General features: G+C 41.6%; 2 protein-coding genes across 4 annotated transcripts in view; one reads left to right on the top strand and one right to left on the bottom strand.

The window, feature by feature from the left end:
• Window positions 1-19,141, top strand: part of LOC110984076 (uncharacterized) — a 35,457-nt gene extending 16,316 nt beyond the window's left edge. For all 3 annotated transcript variants that reach the window (XM_022243881.2, XM_087131733.1, XM_087131741.1), the window contains exons 2-7: window positions 1,697-1,985; window positions 3,702-4,808; window positions 8,245-8,703; window positions 9,092-9,221; window positions 12,221-12,416; window positions 13,043-19,141. In XM_022243881.2, the coding sequence (XP_022099573.2) occupies window positions 1,697-1,985; window positions 3,702-4,808; window positions 8,245-8,703; window positions 9,092-9,221; window positions 12,221-12,416; window positions 13,043-13,312 (2,451 nt within the window). In that variant the 3' untranslated portion in view covers window positions 13,313-19,141. The remainder of the gene's footprint in view (window positions 1-1,696; window positions 1,986-3,701; window positions 4,809-8,244; window positions 8,704-9,091; window positions 9,222-12,220; window positions 12,417-13,042) is intronic.
• Window positions 16,918-22,428, bottom strand: LOC110984105 (glutaredoxin-like). The gene is made up of 3 exons (XM_022243929.2): window positions 22,195-22,428; window positions 20,496-20,652; window positions 16,918-19,718 (listed from the first exon to the last, which is right to left on the bottom strand). The coding sequence occupies exons 1-3, from the start codon at window positions 22,212-22,214 to the stop codon at window positions 19,557-19,559; spliced, it is 339 nt and encodes a 112-aa protein (XP_022099621.1). The 5' UTR covers window positions 22,215-22,428; the 3' UTR covers window positions 16,918-19,556.
• Window positions 22,429-22,539: the final 111 nt, after the last annotated feature.

Genomic DNA, 22,539 nt, shown 5'->3' with positions numbered 1-22,539 from the left:
GGTCTTTTATTGATTTCCAATCATGTTACATTTTTAGTCTTGAAATCTGGACAGGTACGTGTAAAAGCTCTTTTAAGGTAGTAAACACCATTGGTTTTTTGTCGTAATTTCACAAGATTGGCTGAAAACAGTGTATAACATTCACTGCAACTTACATTCCACTCATTTGTTTCACGTCTGAGTCAATTGCTTTGTGAAAAATCGAGAGAAAAACAGCGCGGCATTTTCAACGCTTAAATCGAAGGTCTTGTAATTTATCTTGCTTAAAATCTATGGATTACAGGGTTTTTATAGTAAGCGAACAACATCCACAGGGTCAGGATAAGAAACAGGCATGACAGATTCTCATTCCCTTAAAAAATGAGCAAAGATCAAAATTTCTAGTTTCTCGAAAACCACAACATTCTGGGCGGATGTATTTTACAGACATAATGAGGCTGTTATATACGGTACTTTTCTTTCAGGATTATACGGTAGTCCGATTTGGGTGATTTTACCAATAGCGTGCACTACCTTTTCAGTTGCACAGTGTACATGTATGTTATACAGACTCGCTTTACATCGTGATTACTTCTTGTCCTGGCATACATGTACTTGTACATGTACATGTATGCCAGTACATGTGAAAACTAGACTTACCATACCCGTACATCATTTGTCAATCTGATTGTAGGACAAAAGATTCATGTAGCATTGTATAATTGGGTGAATATACATGTAGGGCCTTTTTTTTTGAAGGGGGTGTCTTTATCACAGTTGCTCAGCTTTGGAGATATCCCTCTTTCACGAAATTTATAACCCACCAGTTTCTGCGAAATGACCTTGTAACATTTCCACAGTACAGATGTGGGACTGTACTGTAGCGCTTGGAATTTGGCAGCGATTCAGTCTTAGTGATAACAGTGTTCCACAGCAGATAAGTCTTGGCATGGAGGCCCCTTGGGGTTTTTGTGTTCAGTGAAGTTCCTGGAGGAGTATGGAACCAAGCCTTCTCTTGTCACCTTAGCCACTGTTACTTTACATGTGGAGTCTTTTAATGCACCAGGCAGGTCACTGCCAGGCCAGGCAAGTTACTGCCTGTGTGGATTACCCTGCATGATCAGTGTTGACATCAGGGCATTTACTGTCCTGTCAACAACGAGATCATTTCCTTGATGTCACTGTATCCAACCATGTACCTCTCCAATTCCAGGTGCACATTCAGACAGATGCTGTTTACTTGCTTAAGGATTGGTTATACTGTATTATCCATGGACATTATCTCTATTAAAAATGGAATTGTTCACATCTTGCCAGTGATGAAATTTTCATTTTTTCGTTGGTGCCAACAACTGCACATTCTTGCACAGCCGGTCAAGGCTTACTTATATGTAAGGTGAATTTCTATCGGGGAATGTATCTACAACAGCATTTCTCACTTGAAACTGAAATGATGTGACATAACTTTGCTTGACATCCACTATAATATTGACTCTTGTAATACCTATTTTGGGCGTGCAAATGTTTGTTATCATGGGAAACATTTCTAGTTTGAATTCTGATGGAGGTGATTGGGAGTACAGTACCTGTGAAACAGTGGGAACTACTCAATTGCAATTCCATTCAAAACACCTGTCAGATTTCCACTTTCCTGGTGCAAAGCAAACTACGGTATCTCAGTCAGTTGATATTCTTTGTCTTCCTGATATTTTGACAGAGATGGCAGCGGCGTTGGTTCATCCTGAAGCGCTCTGCAAATGCCATCTACTTGCAATACTACAAAGACCAGCACACTACCCGGCCCAAGGGGACCATCGACCTCACCACCTGCGAGCAGGTGGACCAGGGCCTGACTTTTGAGTCCAAGCGTAACTTGGCCAAGGCCTTCATATTTGACATCGTGACACCCAAGAGGAAGTACTTCCTCGTCAGCAACACTGAGCTGGACATGATCCGCTGGGTGCGCGAGATCTGCCTGGCTTGTGGCTTCCAGTTGGACAACCAAGGTAACGCACACTGATTGAGCCCTCATGTACATGTACATGTATGCAAGAATTGGAACCAGCATTTGGGGTTTGAATTAGAGGTGTGTATCTGGACTGGGTATCCAAGTATCCAATTACAATGTTGACTGTTGATTTCAAGAAGCGGTTGAAAATCATCGGACTGAGTACTTTTAAAATTTGCCAGCATTACAAATTATTACATTAATTAGTTACTTCTCAGACAGTAAAATGAAAGTTTTTGTGGGTAAGATTTAAACAGAGTCAGCTGTACATGTACATGTTGTTTAGTTTTCGGTGTCCTCTGAATGTTGAGGAATGTGTACCTGCTTCCTCCACACAATCAGTTTGAATTGCCTGAAATTGTACCTTCAGGCTAAAGGGCAATTATGGCATTACAGGTGCACTGCAAGGGGTCACCCATTTTATCATCATTTTTAACCACACACACCCTGTCATCAAAAGAATATACAAGAAAATTACGATGGCTTGTCGTCATTGTGCACAGTTTTTGAACAGCGCATGCAGGATGTTAACCCTTCCTAAGTCAACGTTTTTCATGCTTATGGAAATGACACAAGCATGGATAACCCCTGAATGAAATACCAGACTGAAGTCAGTCTTGGAAGTTCGTTGTCACTTGGGTGTAATTCGCACTTTGCTTGATGAAGAAAGATTCCGCCATCATTTGGCCTTGGTGTGGTCTTTGATAGGCTACCGGTGTGACAGTGCTTTATCATAAGTACATTTACATACATGAACACAGGAAACCTATGATTTAAGGCAGCTTGGGCAGAACACATGCAAAACATTGCTATGAAAATCGTATTGAACTCTGTGTACATTGCACATGTTGATGGCTCCACAGAGTATGCTTGTCTAAATTACCATTCATGTTCTGCATGGACATGTTTACAGCAACGTTCGTTGATCAAGTTTGTATCTATTTGGTGCTATTTCATCATTTCCATTTACTAGGGGTTGCATTTCACATGTAACAGTACCAGCACACATAATTACTGAGCTCAGTGCAACTGTCACAGATCATCAAAAGATTTAAAACAAAAAAGAAGAAAAAGAATCCATGCATCTGAATCACAGCAGATGTCAACTTGGGCAGAAGTGAAGTTTGCGTTTGTGTCAGTGCCCATTTTTGGCCCTTGGGTGCAACTGCATCATAGGACCCATTGACACGTACATGTACATACCCATGCTAGTTGTTTGTCTGGTACATGTACCATCATGAGGCCTGGTGGGTTTGTTTTCCCACTTTTTGCCAGGAAGCCCTAGTGCCTTCCGGTGGGAAGCAGTAACTGGCTGTGTAATTTGTCAAGGATGTCAACAACAATGTTTCATTTCTGTACCACACTGAACCTGTTGTACGGTAAACTCCTCAACAAGAGAAAAGGCTGTGAAAGTAGTTCCCGTTGAGCAGGGACCCGACATTATTCCGGTAGCTCTGTTGAGCCATGTTACTGTCAGCAGCTGGCAGCCTGGGTGCTTTGATATGACTGCCTAATTACACTTAAGCCCTACCCAACTTGGCTATGGCCTAAGGTATACCACTATCCAAATTATCCTTGGATAGGTAAATGACAGTAGCATTGCTGTGTCAAGGCCACAGTGAGTTTCTAATTCTTGGTAGCATGCATTTATCAGTGTATGGTAATGTGGTATTGCCTTGTCTTCATGTTACTACCCTTGTTTGTTGATGTCCAGATGACGACTCGACTGTCCAGCCTGCTGAACCCTCACAGCCAATCAACGTAACACCGTCCCGTCTGAATGAATACACTCCGCGACCATATCCAGCCTCTGTGCCCACGGAGGCCTCTGAATCCTACATCCCTCTGGGTGAGTGCGAGAGTGGGAAGAACAGGGACCTGTCACAGAGTGTTCCTGTCAACGGGGGTTGGGACAGCATCGGCCACCGGCAGGTGAATTCCCAGGACCTGGATCCCAGGAGGTCGCGCACAAGCAGTTCGGGGAGCAACTCCAGCATTCCAAGTGAAAATGCCCCTTTGCCACCCCCCTCAGAGACTAACCCTGCCATGATGGAAAACTACGACATCCCGCCGGCTTTACAGAGACTTAGCGGTGGCAGCATGCAGCCCATGTATGACATACCACCTGCTCTCCTGAGGCGAGAACCATCATTTCAGAACCAGGATGACATTTACAAGTCTGTGCCCGTTCCTCGTCGGGCAGACTTGAACACTCTGCCAGATGAACAGAATCAGTTGAATGGGAATGCGCATGATTTGTACTCTGTGCCGCCCTCCCACAGAGGGGAGGCTGGCGGACTGTACGATGTTCCACCAGCGCACTCTCTGATCAAGAACCAGAACAAGGAGATGAGCTCGTCAACCGACAAACTTGCCCAAGACTTCCAGCAAATCTCTGTCCGCAACTCAAGGGGTGCTTATGATGATGCCGCCCTGGACCTGTACAGTGTACCCCCATCCAGAAACACCTCAGACCCATTCGCTTCACCTGATAGCGGGTCACAGACAAGTGCTACCCCTCCACCCCGACCTCCGAAATTGAATCACGCCTCTGCCACTAGCATCGAGACCCAGGCCATGCCAACTCCTCCCAGGCCACCCAAGCCCCAGCACTTGAGGCCATCCACCCCTCCGCCTAGCTTTGATGATACGTACGCTGTGCCGCCCAGCCATTCCAGACCTGTCCCGTCTCAAGAGCTAATCGGGAGGCTCATTGAAGCCCCAATTTACTCCGTTCCGCCCTCTGCGAACTTGGAAGTCAGGCCTGCACCAAGTGGACACCAGTGGCTGGACAGCAAGGTACCCACACCTGGAGGATCAGGTAATGTCAAGAATGCTGCACAGCACATGCCGCACAGTCTGTTTGAAAGTTAACACTATGAATCGGAGTGAGAATATTTGTAACAACAATTTACATTCTCGCATCCCACAAAGCATGAAAATAATTTCCTCCTGCATTGAAAATGTTTGAAATCTTTTCCTACTTGGGTGAAAATCTTCCCCCACTTTGGTTAAAAGTTCTATGGTGTAATTCCCTGGGAAGAGAGTAAGTGTGCAGAGAAATCCCTATTCCCTGGTTAACTTTCAATTTCAATGTACTGTACATGCATAAACAAACTTATATTGAAAGAGAACCTAAGTCAGTATTGTTTATTTGTTTGTGTGTATAGTACAGTACAGGTCAGAATTTTAGCCGACACGCAAACATGCTTAGCGTGTCAGTGTGTATCAAGTCAAACAGACACGAAAGGAGTTAACCGCAAACACGAAACACGCTGACTTCTGCATAACAGAGAACGCCAACACTGCAATCTGATCTGCTGATTATAAACATGCACGCGCTACACGCAAACCCAAGAACAGTCAGGCCTTCGTTGACCAGAGCAGTCATTTTCATAGTTGCCCCACAACGAAAAGTATTCAGTTTGACTACAGCTCGTGTTATCTTCAAATTCCACGGAAATGTTGTCAGTAGTTTACCTTGTACATGTACATGTATGCAGCAGGCATCACAAAAACATTTTCAAAGACAAAGCGTTTTGTTTGTCCATACAGGATCGTTGAAAGTGCCAAGCGGGTAACACTTCTTGGTTTATGTCTGAATTGCTCCCAAAACTTCTGAATCAGGCACAGAAAAGATTCCAAGCATGAAATCAATTTTTCAACTGAGACAATTATAACTAGCAGTTTTTATGACAAAACATTTCCTAAATTAGAGAAAACTAGTTTGTAAAAAATTCACAAAATATAGACAGGGTTTGAACTCGCAGGTCTGCCAAATTTCATTTTTAGTCAAGACGGCCCCCACGGTGGCAATCCTAGCATACACATTGATTGTTGCCGTACTCGCACTCAGTGTGTTCAAAATCGCATGAATATAAATTCAATGTGAGGTAGGTATTTTTCCCATCAGTTTTCGACCTTTGAGCTGGAAAACCTACCTAAAAAAATGGCTCTGATTGTGACAATATTGGAACCAAACTGAACGGCAAAGATCGTACCAAAATGAAAAGGAGTCGGTTCTGCACTAGCGACGTGCATGCACTGGCTGCACACAACGCACAGAGTAGCACCCATGTGAACGTCATAAATATGCATGTTGCATGAGGTGAAAGGACTGTAGCTTTGCATTTGTTGGTGCTGTATCAAAATGAATATGCAATACACTTGTTTAGATTTATGATTGGTGGTTGGGATGAAAGCGCTTGGGTGGTCGTACGGTAGTTTCGTGATTGCTTGGTCACGGCATGGTCGCGGCATCGTCGCGGCACATGTGGCAGCAAATGAAAAAGTCAAGTTGGAATGTACACAAGTTCAGTGGGTGTTTGTAATTAAATGGAATTCTGATACATGAACTAAATTTCCATAAAATAAGAAATGCTTCATTGTAAAATCAGCTTGGTATAATAGTTCTGGCTGAGGAATGAATTTCTTTCGTGGTTACTGTTTATTTGTGAAAAAGGTTTCGCCCGCAATCGGGAACTGCTTAAAACCGATCTAGCATTAGAACCAGCAAGAAAAGCGTCTTCGTTACTCCAGTCGATCCCGTGAGTTTAAAATTCAGTGTTTACATTTGGGAAAAACTTTTGTAGTTGTTAAACACACACGGTGGACTACTGGCCAGTTTCAGATGGGATTTCAAGCTATTCATGGTGACAGACAACTATTAAGGTGGAAAGCTTGCGGTAGCACCATGCAAGGATACGATCTCTTTTGTGAGTCTGTATGGTTCTGAAGAGTTCCTCATGGTTCTTTTCAGAACCATACAGACTTACAAAAGAGATCGTATCCTTGCATGGTGCTTCCCGTAAGCTTTCCACCTTAGTGGCCAGTTTCACTGAAATTTGACATTTTCCAGATGTAATCCGACTGAACAACTTTCACGATCCAAAACAAAAGAAAATGGACTCGATAGTGATACATTTACAGTCATCTTGCCAGCCAGGCGCTACATGGTACATGTACGTGATTTCACTTCTTCAGTGCACTGCCATGCAGTGTACAGTACATGTATATGTATATGTATACCGTGTGCATGCATACACGAAGCTGGAGCAACAGCTCTGCGTATGTAGTGGTTCACTGCACGTTGTCGGTCACCCTTGCGGTCTGCTGTCACAAGCCCTGCCGAGATAATAAGGTCCGGGGTCAGGCTTATTGTGCATTGGACCAGGACCAAAAACTGCAAAGCGTGCATTGAACAGCGTGTCAGGTTCACTGATCATGTTAGCATGTCGACTAAAATTCTGACAGGTACCGTATGTGGTATTTGTGCAAGTCGAAACGAAAATGCTGATGATCCCCATACTTGCCTACCTGAAGCCGTTAAAGAAATTAAATTCACCTCTACTTAAGGTAGGGTAAGTGACTAAAAGTCATTTGAAATACATGTGCTAGCATATCTGGATTTTTGCACCGTAATCTGCCGACCTTGGAGGTCCCTTTTCACTAGCGTCAGTAGGTAATATACTCTACAGTACAGTAACTGATGTTGCCCAAAAAATAAACACATGCCTGAGTTCTTGTGCGCAGGAAATCTCTTCCACTTGCATTTCCTGTGACATCATAATACTGTATCCGTGTACACATGGACCAGTTCAAGATTTCATGCAGAGAATATCGAGCGTTTCTGATGTCATAATACATGTACATGTACATGAACCTCGGCAGTAAGTGATGCCGCATCACATACCTATATCACCTGCTTAATCCACCCCGACTTTAAGTGTCCCCTCCTTTGGCCAGTGGCAGTAGTTTCATCTGTATATGTACATGTAGCATGCTTGTGGAGACTGTACAAGTGCATTGGTCACCTGTACACAGCAGTCCCACGTCAAGTGGGCATAAATCTGTACATGCACTTGGTTAGTTCAACAAGTTTTGTGCTCCAATCTTGCCAAAAGTGAACCAAAAAGGTGAAGTTTACAAGCTAACATGTTTCCTGTTTTTTTCATGTTAAGCCTCACAACAAACATATTCAGTTTATAAGTACTGGCACACATATTTGCCAAGATTAAGATTTCACTGGAAAAAAAGGGAAATTGCTAAATGACTGGCAAGTAGAGTGCACGTCCTGGCACATGTACATGTACGTATGTGACATCATTAATTGATTTTAGAGGATTTATGAGGATTGAGACACAGTAAATTAGTGGGTATCATACAGTTCAAGTGGGCAAAAGCCAATAAGGTTAGGGTTAATGTAAAGATGCCATCAATGACTCAACAGTTTCCAATCTTCTGCTCCCAAATGACAGACTATCGATACATCAACACCAGCAAGTCTGCAAACCGGCAGTCAATCCCTCCTAAATCAGCAAGCTTTATACACCAGCCAGTTGCCCCCCCACCCCGGCAGCTGCCAAGGTCAGCGACGATTGACCTGGACAGCCGTTACATCCCGTCCCCGGTGGCTCAGCAGGAGAGCTACCTGTCCATGGATGGCAGCAGTGACTCCTCCAGCGTGTTCCAGTACCCGGCCAGTTCGGCCTACATGGCCATGGAGGGCACCAACAGCAATGGGGGCCCAAGACTCGATGGTCGCTCACTCTCAGAATCCCAGCCTGAGACCTACGCCACCATGAACCCCGGAGTGCCCCTCCAGAGAAGGTCCATGCCTATTGTGGCCCATCGGCACACATTCTCTGGCGGTGAGAGACCACCTCCTATTGACCGCAGCTTGAAGCCAGACAGGAAAATAAGCGAAGGAGCTGTTCGTAAGTTGGAGTCTTTATACTGTGTTCAGTTCAAAGCTTTTGACTCAACATCCATTTAATTCCAGGTCTTCAAGTTCTGTTGATATACGTTTGTACATCCCTGTGCCTTTCTTAGAAAAAACTAAAACAAAAGCCTGCTAAAACGTGGATGAAATATAGCGTTAAAATGGGCCATTGGCTTACATTACAGATGACTGTGTTTTGACTTAGATGGAAGTGAACCGATTTCAAGGCACTTGATAACGAATACCATTCCGAACAAAGGCAAACCTGTCAAAGTTGTGGCTGAACTTCTACAGTTGGACATGAAATGAGAGGCAGCAAATTCTTGTTTAATTATGTGACTGACAATTTCAACTGCATTCACTGCTTTTCGTTCTGCTGCTAGGGGCCACCGACCACATCGGAATGGAAGGCAGTTTCTATGCAACCAAGGAGAGCCTGAGGCCACTCCCTGACTTGAGGCCCATCCAGTCAGACAGGACTAGGAGCTTCAGTAAACGGCCGGGCTCATACGAGTAAGTTGATGATGATAGTGGGCACTTGGTGCTTGTTCAGATGCTAAGCATCCCAAGGACATGGCGATTGGTTCCTGTTCAGCACCAGTAGAGCACTGCAGTCCAGTGGTAATGTTGTTTGACTCACACAGTGGTATATGGGCTGAAACCATGGAGTTATATATAACAACTAGTGTGCTAACTCAGGTACAGGGTGATGCCTGCTGGGTGCATCCATGTTTGTGCACAAACCTATGGAAATCTCGAAAATTTGCAAGGCGTTTGGTACGGTTATTGGCATACGTGTATCTGCGTCTGTATTCTAATGTAATACATACAGTACATGGGCATTTCATTTTACTCTGTGCAAGCAATGAGTGTGCGTATGGGCTGCAGATAGCCCAGTTGGACTCCCTGACCGTACTACATTACAGAGGGAGTCAAGGGTATAAAGGGTGCAAAATCGGGCGAAACATTTTATAACTAAAATTTGCAACATTTCTACCTTTTTCAAGGAGCCAATTTCATGTCTGTAACTCCTATGCGTCCTTATCTCCACGGCTGGTAGGTGAAGAAATTCGACATATCACCACCAAAGACAAACACAGGAAAATGTAGTCGGACGTAGCGTTACTTTTTGCCATTGTTGACTGTTTTTAGCCGTTCTCCAGTGCAGTTTGCACAGTGTATTCGGTATGCAAGATTCCGAGCTGCGTACACGCACATCGAAACTTCATGTTTTGACTGGAACCAGCGAAAATGAAGTCTAACCGAACCCACTCGTTTCGAAAATGCTCACATAAAGCACGTAACGCTCAATGTGGTTTTCAACCACGGGTACCATTGATATCCATGCTTGGTACACACAAGATCGAGCAGGGGGCCGGGCGAGACTGTGGCGTGCGTTGGTGACAGTTGGCCTAGTTACGTGCATGCAAGCTGAGTCTACTATGACCATTACGGGAAAGCTAAAATTCATGATTTATACAAATCCCATTACGGGAAAGCTAAAATTCATGATTTATACAAATCCTGGCCATTTTTTAGCATGTACTATGTGTTAACAGGTGGACTTGAAATAGACAGACAAAATGTGTCCGCAAAATTCAATATAGTTAAGGGACTACCAGCAGTTCCGTGTCGAGGGGAGAGGGCATTAAATCCAGCAAGGTTTTGGCACATTTCTGTTGCTAGCAATTTACTCATACATGTATCTGTCCTATTTTAAGTTATACCGAATTCTTTTTTTAGAGATGGAGAACTTTTCCAAAACGCACTGGCACAGATAAGTATTTTTAAAATAAACTAGACTGATAGGAGAGTCAATAACGGCGATTAACAATCTCTTGGGCCTGAATTTAAAAACGAAAAATCACCTATTTTTAGATTGACTATTTTGATATTGCACATTGTTGGGGATCCATCACCCGATAACCAGACAGAGCTCCAGCATGACCATAAATGTCAACCTCCCATGCCAATGAAATTTAAGCCCACTGACAAAACTTTTCAGCGACATTGCTTCACTGGTGAAAAACATCGAAAAGAATATCGGCAGGCCGTTATGATTTGAGGACTCCAAGCAATTACATATCACACATGAATTTGACTTTCTAGCTGTTTGATGTAGGCCTACGTGAGGCTGAGGGTTTTAAAAGAGCATCTCCCCAACCCCCCCCAACCGTATTATTATGAATTGGGAGATTTTTAAAAACTTCCACACAGTCTAGCTATCTGCCCATTGCTCTAAAATCCAACTCGTCACTTCCAATTACCAATTCAGTCTGCTTAATGTTTGTTTAGTTTACAAATAAAAAAAGGACAGGCCGATTAACAGCACAATTTGTGCGTGATCGCTACTTACTGCACATGTGCGTTTTTGGGATAACCAATAGGGGGTTAATTGGTCAGTTTGAATCCCCCGATCCCACAAAAACGGAACTGCAATTTTTTCATCAGCAGAACAACATGCGGGTGAAAGCTGGGTACCATTCACGGCCTCTGTGTAGCAGGCGTGCAACAGTCCTTCGCTGGAAATGCACACGCGTAGTGCATACACGAAGCTCGGATTCCACATGCGGGCACTTATTTACGACTCGTGAACGGATGAATTACATCTTAAAGTAACGTTTCTCTCACTTATTTGCCTCGACTTTGCAGTCCATGGTTCCTAAACCCCCCAGACGCGTAGATAAAGCCACGAAGAAATTTCAAACATGAAAAATTAGTTTCTTCAACGAGGTAAAGCAAGAACAAATTAGAACCAATTTTGTGGTCGTTTTGGACACAACTTTTTTACCCTGGACGTCAGTCGTAATGAAATGAAGACAACATCCAACCTGGGCTAGGGCCATGGATAAATTTTGTCGGGACCTTTTTTTTTTAGAGTTTGTTGGTACCGAATGCGCATTGCATTTAGAGTACATTATTCTATCTGATTTTCAATATTCTACAAGGACGCACATGGATTCGAAATGTCAATGCCCAGGACAGCGTCAAATTTTCTCTACGCAGAGAATGAATAGTTAGCGCTCCAGTTATTCAGTATAGCTCTGTGGCTCAAACCCTGTAGTGTTGGTTTTCCTTGAACAAGATACTTTACTACAACCGCCTTTCTCCAACCAGAATTATTAATGAGTACATGTGAGGTAAGAGAGCAGGTTATTCTGATCTTGAGCTGGTTCTGAAAATTAAGCTCCAGGGGCAGTTGACTTGGGTAATAATTGTCAAACTCTTCGACACCCCTGCAGAGATGTAAAATGCTACATAAGCACCACACATTAAATACTGTTATTGTACAGTTTACCCACTCTTGTGGCTAACAGCTGAGCAGTGATGTTTTAGTGTTTGAAGAAAGAAGCAGGACTACACTAGTGAATACGGCTTTTACACTGGGTGTCATGCATACACAAAAATAGAAACACTCGATGCTTTTGGTGATGTTAGGCAAAAAAATATGTTTTTGTTACGCAAACAGGTTTGATTCAAACAGTCACCCATCCCGCTTTCTCTCCTGTCAGGAATCAGAGGCTGGACACTGACTCTGATTTGTTCCGTGGACGCAGCAACACGGGAGACAGCACAACCTCGTCTTCGGACGATGACATGTACAGCCCGGGAGAAAGTGACTTCTACTTTCCTCGTCCAGTGCCACCTGTTCCGGAAGAGGACACGTACATCTACAAAGACGTACCGGGTGTGGGAGGACTTCCAGAGGTAGGTGAGAACTGGAGGGGAAATGTAGGATCCTCTCCACAGCTTGCTGGCGTTGGATTGGAGATGGTCCACCAGGTTTGACTTGAAAGCTTCATCCCTCGTTCGCCACTCTAAACTTTCATTTGAACGTGTGGATAAACTTGTTCAGTTCCTATGTTTGGTGTGTTTATGTTTGCTCTCGAAGCATTAGCACTGCTGACTTTTTTCTTTTCCACCGAGCAGGCTTACAAGGAAGTAGAAACCAGAGCAGGTTTATGCCAAAAACAGATGTTGACATCAGTCTCTTTTAAAACCAATGTATGGAAACGTCGATTATTTTGCAATATGCTCTCTGTCGTGTCTGTTTATCTCCCTGTTATGAAGATAGTCATTGTGTAATCAAGAAGGTAGTTCCTTGTTAAGGGTACCTGCATCCAAGTTTGCCGAGGTCCTAATCTGCAGACAGTGCTTAGTTTCAGTATATGCTCTCAGCAAAAATTGGGTCTAGAACCACTTCACGGACAGTATTCATTGCATGATGTCTTAGCTGGTAACCTGTCTATGCTAAACCAATGTTCTTTTATTTTCGGCATATTTCTATGGCAAACTGCTCATGAAACTACTGTGTGTATTTATTGTTTCTGCAGCATCCCATTACAGAAGGCCTGTCCACTACGCCCATTCCTGCCTCCTTACCTTCCCAGCAGAATGACGAGATAGAGTACCTGGAGCTCTCCCATGAGGAGGAAGCCCGTCAGCCGCCCCCTAGGCCCCCCAGGCCCAGCTCCCCAACGGTGGAGTACATCGACCTGGACCCAGACAAGACACAGGCCCTGCGGTTTGTGACGGAGAAACGCGAGGAGGAGAAGGATGGGAGTATGTCAGGGCGCAGCACACTGACAAGGAGAGATGTATAGGGTTAACTCATATCCAAGCTGTAAAAAGGTAGGGCCTACAGGCACCTGCTGTGCTGTAGATACTCACCAAGCAACGGATGTAATCCAGTCATGCAGTCATAGTAAGCAAGGTTTCATTTCTCATTGGCTTTAGACCACAGACTCTGGGGATTCTTCATCATTGTGGGTGTTTTCCGTACATATTGACATGAAATCTTTAGGAGTTGACCAGTTCTGAGTCAGTTTATGCTTTGACAGACCTTCCTGGTGTGCATTGAAAATCCCTCTAATCAATTGAGAGCATGTTTTATTTGTTTCCTTGTATGAGCAACATCAGCATATCTTATGAGATTAGCAATATCTACATCCATCAGAACACTGTTTCCCTTTCGCATTTATCATTTGCCGTCTTGCGTAAATGTATGTAGCTGTGCTTGGCACAAGCAGCAACATGACCTAGCAATGCACAGATGGAACAATGATAAATTCACTCGCCTATGGAACAGGCCTACAGCAGTCCATTTTTGCAATAGGACTGCACCATGCATTGGGATGAATAATTCATGACTTGTGAACAATACTCTCCACCAATCAGATAATGGGGATTTCTGCAGGCATTGTATGCGCCCCATCCACTGACATGGAGAGGGAGGTTTGGCCACATGATACATTGTAGCCACTGTCGATGAGTGCTCATTGCAGACAAAACATTGTGAGCACCCCATGCTAAGCCTGTCCAAACAAGAACACACACGTGCAGGGTGTGTCATTGTCAAAGGCGCCCTCATTAGATACTTGTAATGTGGCAATATCTTTTATACGTACAGTAGATTCGTCAAAGTCGGATTTTCCTTAATACCTCAGATGAAACTGCTTAGAACATTTGATTTCTTATGTTGTTCTTAATGAAACTCTTTGCCTAAGTTGGATCGCGAAAGTCAGATTTTCACTTTTCTCAGACAGATCAACCTGGAACATTTGTTAAAATACTGTATTTTTATCTCGTTTAAGTCGGGTTTACACAAAAATATTTTCGTACATTTATTCATTCCAGGAAACAAAGTGATTTTTGGAATTTTTGGTATTTTCCTGTCCAAATCAATTATTTTGGCTCCTGCTCCACTAACTCGAGATCTACTGTACTGTACATGAAGCCCTGACCACTCACCTACCATGTGTCTGTCCAAAACAGCAACAATGCAAAACATGGATGAATTCAAACTGAAGGACAGCAAACAGACCAGGGACAAGTACTTCCCTCTCTGGAAATTTGCACTGGTCTGCAAATGCAAAGCTACTAGAATGCAGGAGCAGTGACGTTAGATTTTCCTTACGTCACTTGGTAACAAGCTCATCCAATTACTGAGGATGCTTATCCCGTCCCCCAATCCTCACACTTTGCCTTGCAAGTCTCCTAACAGGGGACATATTGACCGGTATCATTTTGAGAGATGACATACAGATATATGCTTGCATGTATCTAGTGAAATAAACAAAAGGTGGAAATATTTTTGTGATACATAATGGGATTGTTCAAAGTTGATTTCAGAATTTGACAATATGCCGTTTATCTGCTTAATTACCGTGTATGCAGTCATGCAGCTTGACTTTGTGTTGCATGCAATACTCATACATATAAACAGAGTGTTCGACATAATTTATATAATGCTGTGAAATACTTACATTTGTGTGGTGCATGCTTCATGAAGACTTGGCAGTTTTTCTGAATCCGAAGCGATGTCCTCAATTCTAGCATGATGATACTTAAATGGCCAACGACTTCATTATCATCTAAGGTGTCAAGGATTTCTTGTTGAATATACTTTTCTGATTCATCACATCTAAATGTGCCAAATTTTCTAATGCCAAGAAAGTTTCATTTAAACCATTGCATTACAACAGGAAAGCCTGTTGGCATAGTGAGTAGTATGAAAGGCAGATTACCTGAACTTATATTTCATTTTGAATTTGTTACATTTCAAACAGTTCTTTTAAGCTGATACAAATACGGTTTGAACTCACTTAATAAGCCATTTGCGAGTTAAATTTGATTAAAATCTGGTATACCGAGTTCTTTAAATCCACGTGAACACAACAGCTTGAATTCTCCATACTAAAACCATTGTTGCTATACCTCGTGATTCGGGGCAAGCTTTTGCTTAGTTATGTAAGAGATGCCTTGCAACAATACACTCTTCTCAACAGATAAGAACGGCACAAAGGAACCAGTCCAATCCAGAGATTGTGGTCGCTATGCTAAAGCTTGCCCCGAATCACGAGGTATAGCAACAGTGTCTTTAGTCTGGGGAATTCAAACTGTTACGCTTCTATGCAATCAGATAACCAGATTTTATTCAAATTTAACTCGCAAGTGGCTTATTGTGGCATACATGTATCTACTGGTATTATTTGATTATGGATTTCTGATGGTTAGTATAGTCATTACTCAATATCAATCCCACACTGTCCAGCATTTTGTGAAGACTGTAGATTCCAGACACGATTGATATCCAGATTTTTAGTCCAAAAAATTGCCATCAGGCTGCAGTGATTAACATGGCAGATTCAAAACGAACAGTGTTCTGTGAAAAAATACTTCGAAGGTCATGTGAAATCACAGCTTAGTTTAGTTTCTATTTTATTTAGGTTTGGGGTTAGTACATGAATATTGATTATATACCCACAGTCACTTTGTTTACACAACTCAGAATATGCATTGTCATCTTAATGAGACGTCAAAAGTGAATTCAAGGTACATGTATTTGTACAAGTCCTTTGTATGTGTATTTTTTATCCAAGAAACTTGTTAACTGTAATCAGTGTACTCAAGTACAGGGCATTAACCAAGAAGGCTTAGATTACATTAGATATTTGTACTTTTTAAATTGTGGATGTTTACTTCCACTCTTGCTGAGTGAAGTTGATGCAGTTTCTTTGAGAAAACACATTCATAGTTGATCACGCAAAAAAAATGTTTGTTACAGCTGTAGTTTAAATCATGAAGGAATCATCACATATGCTCTGCAGGATTTCTAAAAAACCAAATTCTGAATAGTTGTTGGCCTCTCCGAATGAGTTCTTTGTAGATGTGACTAAAAATTGTTCAAATTCTTGTTAGTTTATTAACCAAACTGATAAGGGTGTCTTTTTTGCTGTTTATTTTATTGTGATATGAGAACTTGGGAGGTGCAAACAAAATCACAGAGTTTCAACGGTCATTTTTTTTCCATTTCAAATGTTAAGTAGTTCATGAAAGTAAACGTAGCAAGAGAGTCAAATTTTAATTACTCTCTAAAAAGAATGAATTACCGAGGTATGTTAACGATTGCTTCGGGAAGGCAGACATGAATGTGTGGTATTCTGACAAAGTTAAACTAATGTTTCTTTTTACTGCTAGATCTATGCACAAGTGTAATTTCCCATTCCCTATGCATTTTGAAATAAAGCATGTACTGTACTTATCCTTGAGATCAGGGTCATTTCTGTACGTCATCTAATTTGGCTCATTTTCTATGAAATATTGCTTGTAAGTGTATCTTTTGTAGATTTTGCATCAATGTACATTTACTCTAATATCACTAAACAGTGATCCAAACTCAGAAAATCACGCAAACCAGAACAAAGGATTGGTGCAGAGAATTTGAGTAGCTTTATTTGAAATGCATCTGACTTGTCTCCACTCTAGTCAACTGTTTGGATCCCTACCACTGACCAAGAGACATGCACGTAGTTGCATTTCTGGTACACATTAGTGGTCGTAGTTGTCAGGAAGCACAGGGAACCGTTGACATGGAAATCAGTTTATGAAGTGGTTGTGACCAAGTAATCAAATGAGGAATGAAATACTCCCTTTGACAAGGTGGGACTATGATTTTTCACAACATTGGTTTGACTACGTGTAGGTACATGTAATAGGATTTTGCAACACTTTCACCCTTGTCAGAAGATTCTCAGTACTGGTAGCTAACTTACTGAAGTATGTTTACATGACAGACCTTACTTTAATTTAAAGACCTGACTCCTGTATAACCTATGCATGTCTTCATTTGTCAAAAGTGGTACAAATTTCACAGTTTCTAGAAGTGTTTGACCCAGAATGATTCAGTCCTTCAGTTATGCAATCAGAAGACTTCCCTAGGCTGGAAAGCATAGTTTGGACTGAAGTAAGAAGAGAAAAAATATTGAAACAAAGTTTTGTGCGGTTGAAACAAAATTTTGGTATGGTATAGACTAGCACTTACACCAATTTAAACTGCCCAAAATGAAATCTGTACATGTCTGATTGTGCATGTCACTGCGTTATTAACAAATTCAGTGTTTGCTAGGGCAGTAACTAGTACATGTACTTGTAAATACTTTGCAATTAAATTTGTGGCTATGTCATGCATGTTCCTTTCTCATGATATATTTCATAAGGCATACAATGTACAGTACTAAAATTTCTTTTTCTATTAGGTAAACCAAATTTTATTGTATTAAAGTACAGAATTATTTTACTCCAATGTTACTGCTTATCCTGTGCATGTAAATAAATTACTCAGTACTTGGTTGAGATTGTGTAAGACTGATTTGTAGAATGCAGGTAAATTGTACATTTAATGGAATCTAAATGAAAGGCAGACAAGAGTGAAAAAAACAAACAAACTTGTACTTGATTTGTGCTTTGAGAAGCAAGACCATTGGTATATTGTATACTGTTAAAATGTTTATTTTGATGATCATTTGTGTAAATTGTCAAAAGGGAAAAGCACAACTTTCGTGGAAATATTTAAGATTTAAAGTCATGAATCAAAAGACCTAAAAGAAAGTGCCATCAGCTGGAAGACTATGGCCACCTTTCCATGTGCACATTTATTTGGTCGGGTCATATCATTTGCTGTTTGACTCCCGTACAATTTCAATGAAAGCTTCTCTGCAATTGGCGCAACAGATGCGACGCACACGGAAAATGTGCACATGGAAAGGTTCTGTAAGTCATTTACTCAGTTATATACAAATTTTCCCTGAGACAGAATTAACACTGATTTACCTTACTTTGTGTATACACACATACTGGCACTGTAGTGGAGGGGGGGTGGTGCTAAAACTCAGTCCTGAATTTCCTAACAAAAGTAATGGCCTCCTCACTGCCAACCAGGGCTGGTACATGTACACTGTGGTTGCGTGTTTTCAAAAGTGTCCAAATAGGGCAGTCATTTGCCCTAGTGATACTGTGCACTGGTTAAATAACATCTATCAAAGAGGAGCTGAGAAACCATGAGAAGGCTGGGACATGGAGTGTCGAGTGCAAGCAACTGTTCACATAACTTGCACCTTTCAGTAATATCTGTAATATCAAGGGTACAAACCTAGTACCAGCTCTGGCTATCTTTACTATTTGTAAACCAACTTTGTGTCTCTACTGCCCTTGTGTGTATCTATTGGGTGCACGCTCCAATGAAAACTGAATGCTGTGTGTAGTTTAAGACTTTCAAAGAAAATGTTTGTCGGTATGGATTATGTGAGGATCGGAATTTCACTGTGCATTGCTTGTCTTCAGTAGTGGTTGGTTTACTAGAAAGCTGTGCCAGTCTTCTGATTTCCATGTAAACTGAATTTGTTTTGTATCATGTATCCGCAGACTGAAATTACAACTTAAGTGACCAGTTTTGAATTGTCATTGGAGTGTGCTGGACATATCCACCTTGGCCTGGTGAATGTTTATAAGCAGCCAAATGATGCCAAAATGGCTGTAATGTGCGTTTGCTACATTGCGTGTTTGTTTTTTGTTTTTTTTTCAAAGCAGCAACGCAGTGATAGAATGGTACATCATTAAACAAAGCAGCCAAGGAACTTTTGTGTAACTTTGAATTTGTTCAGTGTGACTTGTTATTTCTGGTTGTGTCTCGAGTGGAGGTGATGCCCTTTTCGAAAACAGGCAGGGTGAGATTTGACCGCTTGCCAAGATAATTATCATGAAAGGATTCAATTCTTTCCAATTATTAAAAATATGAAAATTCCATTAACTTCTTGTATCTTTCTCAACAGTTAACTACACCTCATTGACTGCATTCACATGCCTTGGGTAGACTTACAGTAATTTCATACACCGCTTCTTTCCAAGGAAATTTTTCCCATTAAAATAGCAGAAAGTTGTTCGAATTACTAATCACCATCTACTTTGTGCTTCATAAGAAGTTATTGGTGTCTCATGGGGTCAGTGTCATTGTGCGTTACACTGCTCCAAAATCAGAATACAGTCAGCTTGTTGCTTTTTTTTTGTCTGTCATGTCTCGCTATTTCCATGGATGATTCCCTTGCCTCTCAATAACCTCTCCAGCTCTCCTGATTCATGTTTGCGTTGGACATCTGTTCCCCCTCCCACGTACTCTTTGTCGATGAAGACACTGGGAACTGTTGAGATGCCTGTCATGTCGCACAAAACTTTCTGAAGATCATAGCATCAGAAAAGAAGAGAAATTTATGATTTTTTGCTATGCCTGTGTTCAGATTGGGAGAGGAAAATGAGAAAAACAACCCCATTGACACATCCAAATGTGGGAATAACGCCGCTATTCTGCACATTTTCTGCACCAATATGCAGTGTTAATAGGTCTATGTACTGATGATGTCACATTATTATGTGCACTTTCCTGTGGAGCCAGTGGGAGCCCATGGTGCACTGAGCAGCACACTGGGTTCCGGCATCTAAAGGACAATTAAATTCCACGACTTTTCCATGACAAAAGTATGAAAATCCATGACCCAGTAATGCAATTTCTTGGACTATTCAGCCTTTCAAGTTGCGAATACAATCACACACTTTATGCACTTTTTCTGAGAACAGAAATCAAACACAGTGTTTGAAAAGTTCCATGACTTAAGTCATTTTTACAAAATTTCCAGGCCTGGAAAACAAAAACAAATTTCCATGACTTTTCCAGGCCATGGGAACCTTGAGCACAGGAAAGTACACAGGTAAACAAAGTGTGGTATCATCAGTATTAAACAGGTTTACTGTAGTCCCAAGCTATTCAAATAAAGTGTGACAAAGACATGGCTTTGTTCTGGCAGTGCACTTGTGTTCAAATTTGCGATGGACTCAACCACATTGTTGTCAAATTCTGCACAATAATTAAAACATGAATGAATAGGGGGGACCTTTTGTAGTTGGGCTGTCTTTCAAATCTTCCCCTTTTGAGTCAAGGTGGGCATCCCTTTGTACCTGTATGTCTTGGACATCTGGCCTGAGTTCAATCTCCAACACCTTAAAGTCTCTCACACCTGCCTCCTTCAGTGTGCTCTTGGCCAGCAGACAGAATGGACAGGTCGATTTGGAGAAGACCATGACACGGTGGGCTTCAATGAGTCCCCTGACCAAACTGTATAAATAGAATACACAAGATGCCATTACTTGCACATTGAAAGCAAAACAAACTTCATTGGCAGGGATTAAAATGTCAATCAACAAATCAATCACTCTCCATTTCACAGACTGGTGTACTGGACAGATGATTTTTTCTGAATGACGACCCACCCATTTGGTTTATAAACATAACTTAAACAGTAAAAGCACTTCCGGATAATTGGGAAAAAATGGTGGAAAATATGAAAAAATTTTAATCACTTTGGAAGTTGTGCAGTGGACACAAGAGAACCAGCTATTCACAGGAATTTGTAAAAGGCAGATCTACCAGATTCATACTCAAACCTTGTCGAAAGGGTATGCCTATGTCAATTTGTCATGTTTTCAGGCGATTTGCATTTAGGAATTATACAAGTAAAACAAGACAGCCTGCCCTTATGCAGACTAGTTTTGACAATCAAAGGACAAGTGGTCTACTAACATTACATAGAAGACAAGACTGGTCCTCACTAGGGTGAACCATACACTGTCTCTTTTGGCAGGTTAAGGACTAAAATTTTATTTTAAGGGTAAAAATTTCATCACTTTTGCCATCAAGTTATATTAAGTAATTCAATTTCTAACAAAGCCCTAATCAATATTTCGTCTGAAGGATTCGGCAAGGCCCTTTTAAATCTAGCAGATCCAATTCCATCCAAATGTCATACCCACCAATTAGGCAGATATTAATCCCCCAGATAGCCTACATACATGTAGCCTATCAAGTACTACTTCCAGAACTGTAAAGTGTAAGGTTTATATAGCCATGTACAAACTCCCATAAACACATTTTGGCTGTTTTGAATGTGCAACTTACTCTTTCATCACAGGTACTTGTGCAACCAAATTTCATACATGGGGAGATTTATTCGCCTTATATCCTCATTAAAATGGTGAAATTCTTGATGGGCATTTTTCCCTACCACCCGGCCACACTACAGAAAACCAGCAGCATGAGCAGTTAGTCTCAATAACTCTCAGCTGTGTGATAGCTTGACCAATTGTACAGCTAATATCTTTTCCTTCTGTTTTCCTGTCACCCACAGATCATGAAAGCCACAATGTGACTGGCCAAATTTGCTTCCATTCCAATGACCAATCAGTTCTGGAAGTAATCAAGCATCATTGCCTAAAAGTATTATCATACACATCATGCCGGTGAATCATTGACATTCATGACGGTTGGCCCTCTGTCTAACAGGTTTAACTAGGCCAAATACTAGCCTATGATTATGAGCAGTCATGACACTGATAAATGAGGAAGTTTGCACAGTTAGCATGGTTCGCCTGACCACAAAGCCTAGACATGCTAGAGTAGAGAGCTTTGTGGGTTTTCATGCTTCATCATTATTATCATCAGTCATGCAATCCCCATCATCATTATCATCTTCATCATTTGTTCAAAAAATGTGTCAACCCTCTCTCGTTCCGATCTATTTCACTCCCATATATAAAAGACTTGAGTATGCCGTATTTGTGTCTACACGTCTTCCTTTTAGTGCCCTCCAATTCCACCTACTTCCTCACGGGCGCAGCCATCTTGTTTGTTGTTTTCAGTAATGTAGTCTCTTTTCAGCATAAATTAATTGTGAGCCAAAAACCGCCAATAATTAATGTACAGCGTTTCACTCAGTCTAAATCCTACTTCGGTGAAAAAATTCAATCTTATATTTTTCGTCTTATCTTTTATTGTCGTAACTAAATTAATTAAAGTTATGTTTTTGCGGACATGGATCTTTTCAATTGGTGTATCGGGCTGAAAAGAGACTAAAACACTGTTATTTAGTCTGATTTCCGATCACGTCGTGGCGTGACTGGAGGCGGGAATCAGTCTATACCCGCACGTGGCATGGCTGCGGAGGCC

This window comes from Acanthaster planci, linkage group LG02, assembly GCF_054643075.1.
Source record: "Acanthaster planci isolate LZ-2023a linkage group LG02, COTS_SCS, whole genome shotgun sequence".
In the NCBI taxonomy this organism is placed as follows: domain Eukaryota; kingdom Metazoa; phylum Echinodermata; class Asteroidea; order Valvatida; family Acanthasteridae; genus Acanthaster; species Acanthaster planci.
Note: the sequence above shows the minus strand (reverse complement) of the source record. Positions and strands in the feature narration are given on the sequence as shown.

Excerpts from the sequence above, each read along its gene's own strand:
- LOC110984105 (XM_022243929.2), bottom strand. The coding sequence starts at position 22,214 with ATGGCTGCGCCCGTGAGGAA. Across the intron at positions 20,653-22,194 it reads ATGGCTGCGCCCGTGAGGAA|TTTGGTCAGGGGACTCATTG; the intron begins GTAGGTGGAATT and ends CTATTTATACAG. Across the intron at positions 19,719-20,495 it reads CAGATGTCCAAGACATACAG|AAAGTTTTGTGCGACATGAC; the intron begins GTACAAAGGGAT and ends TATGATCTTCAG.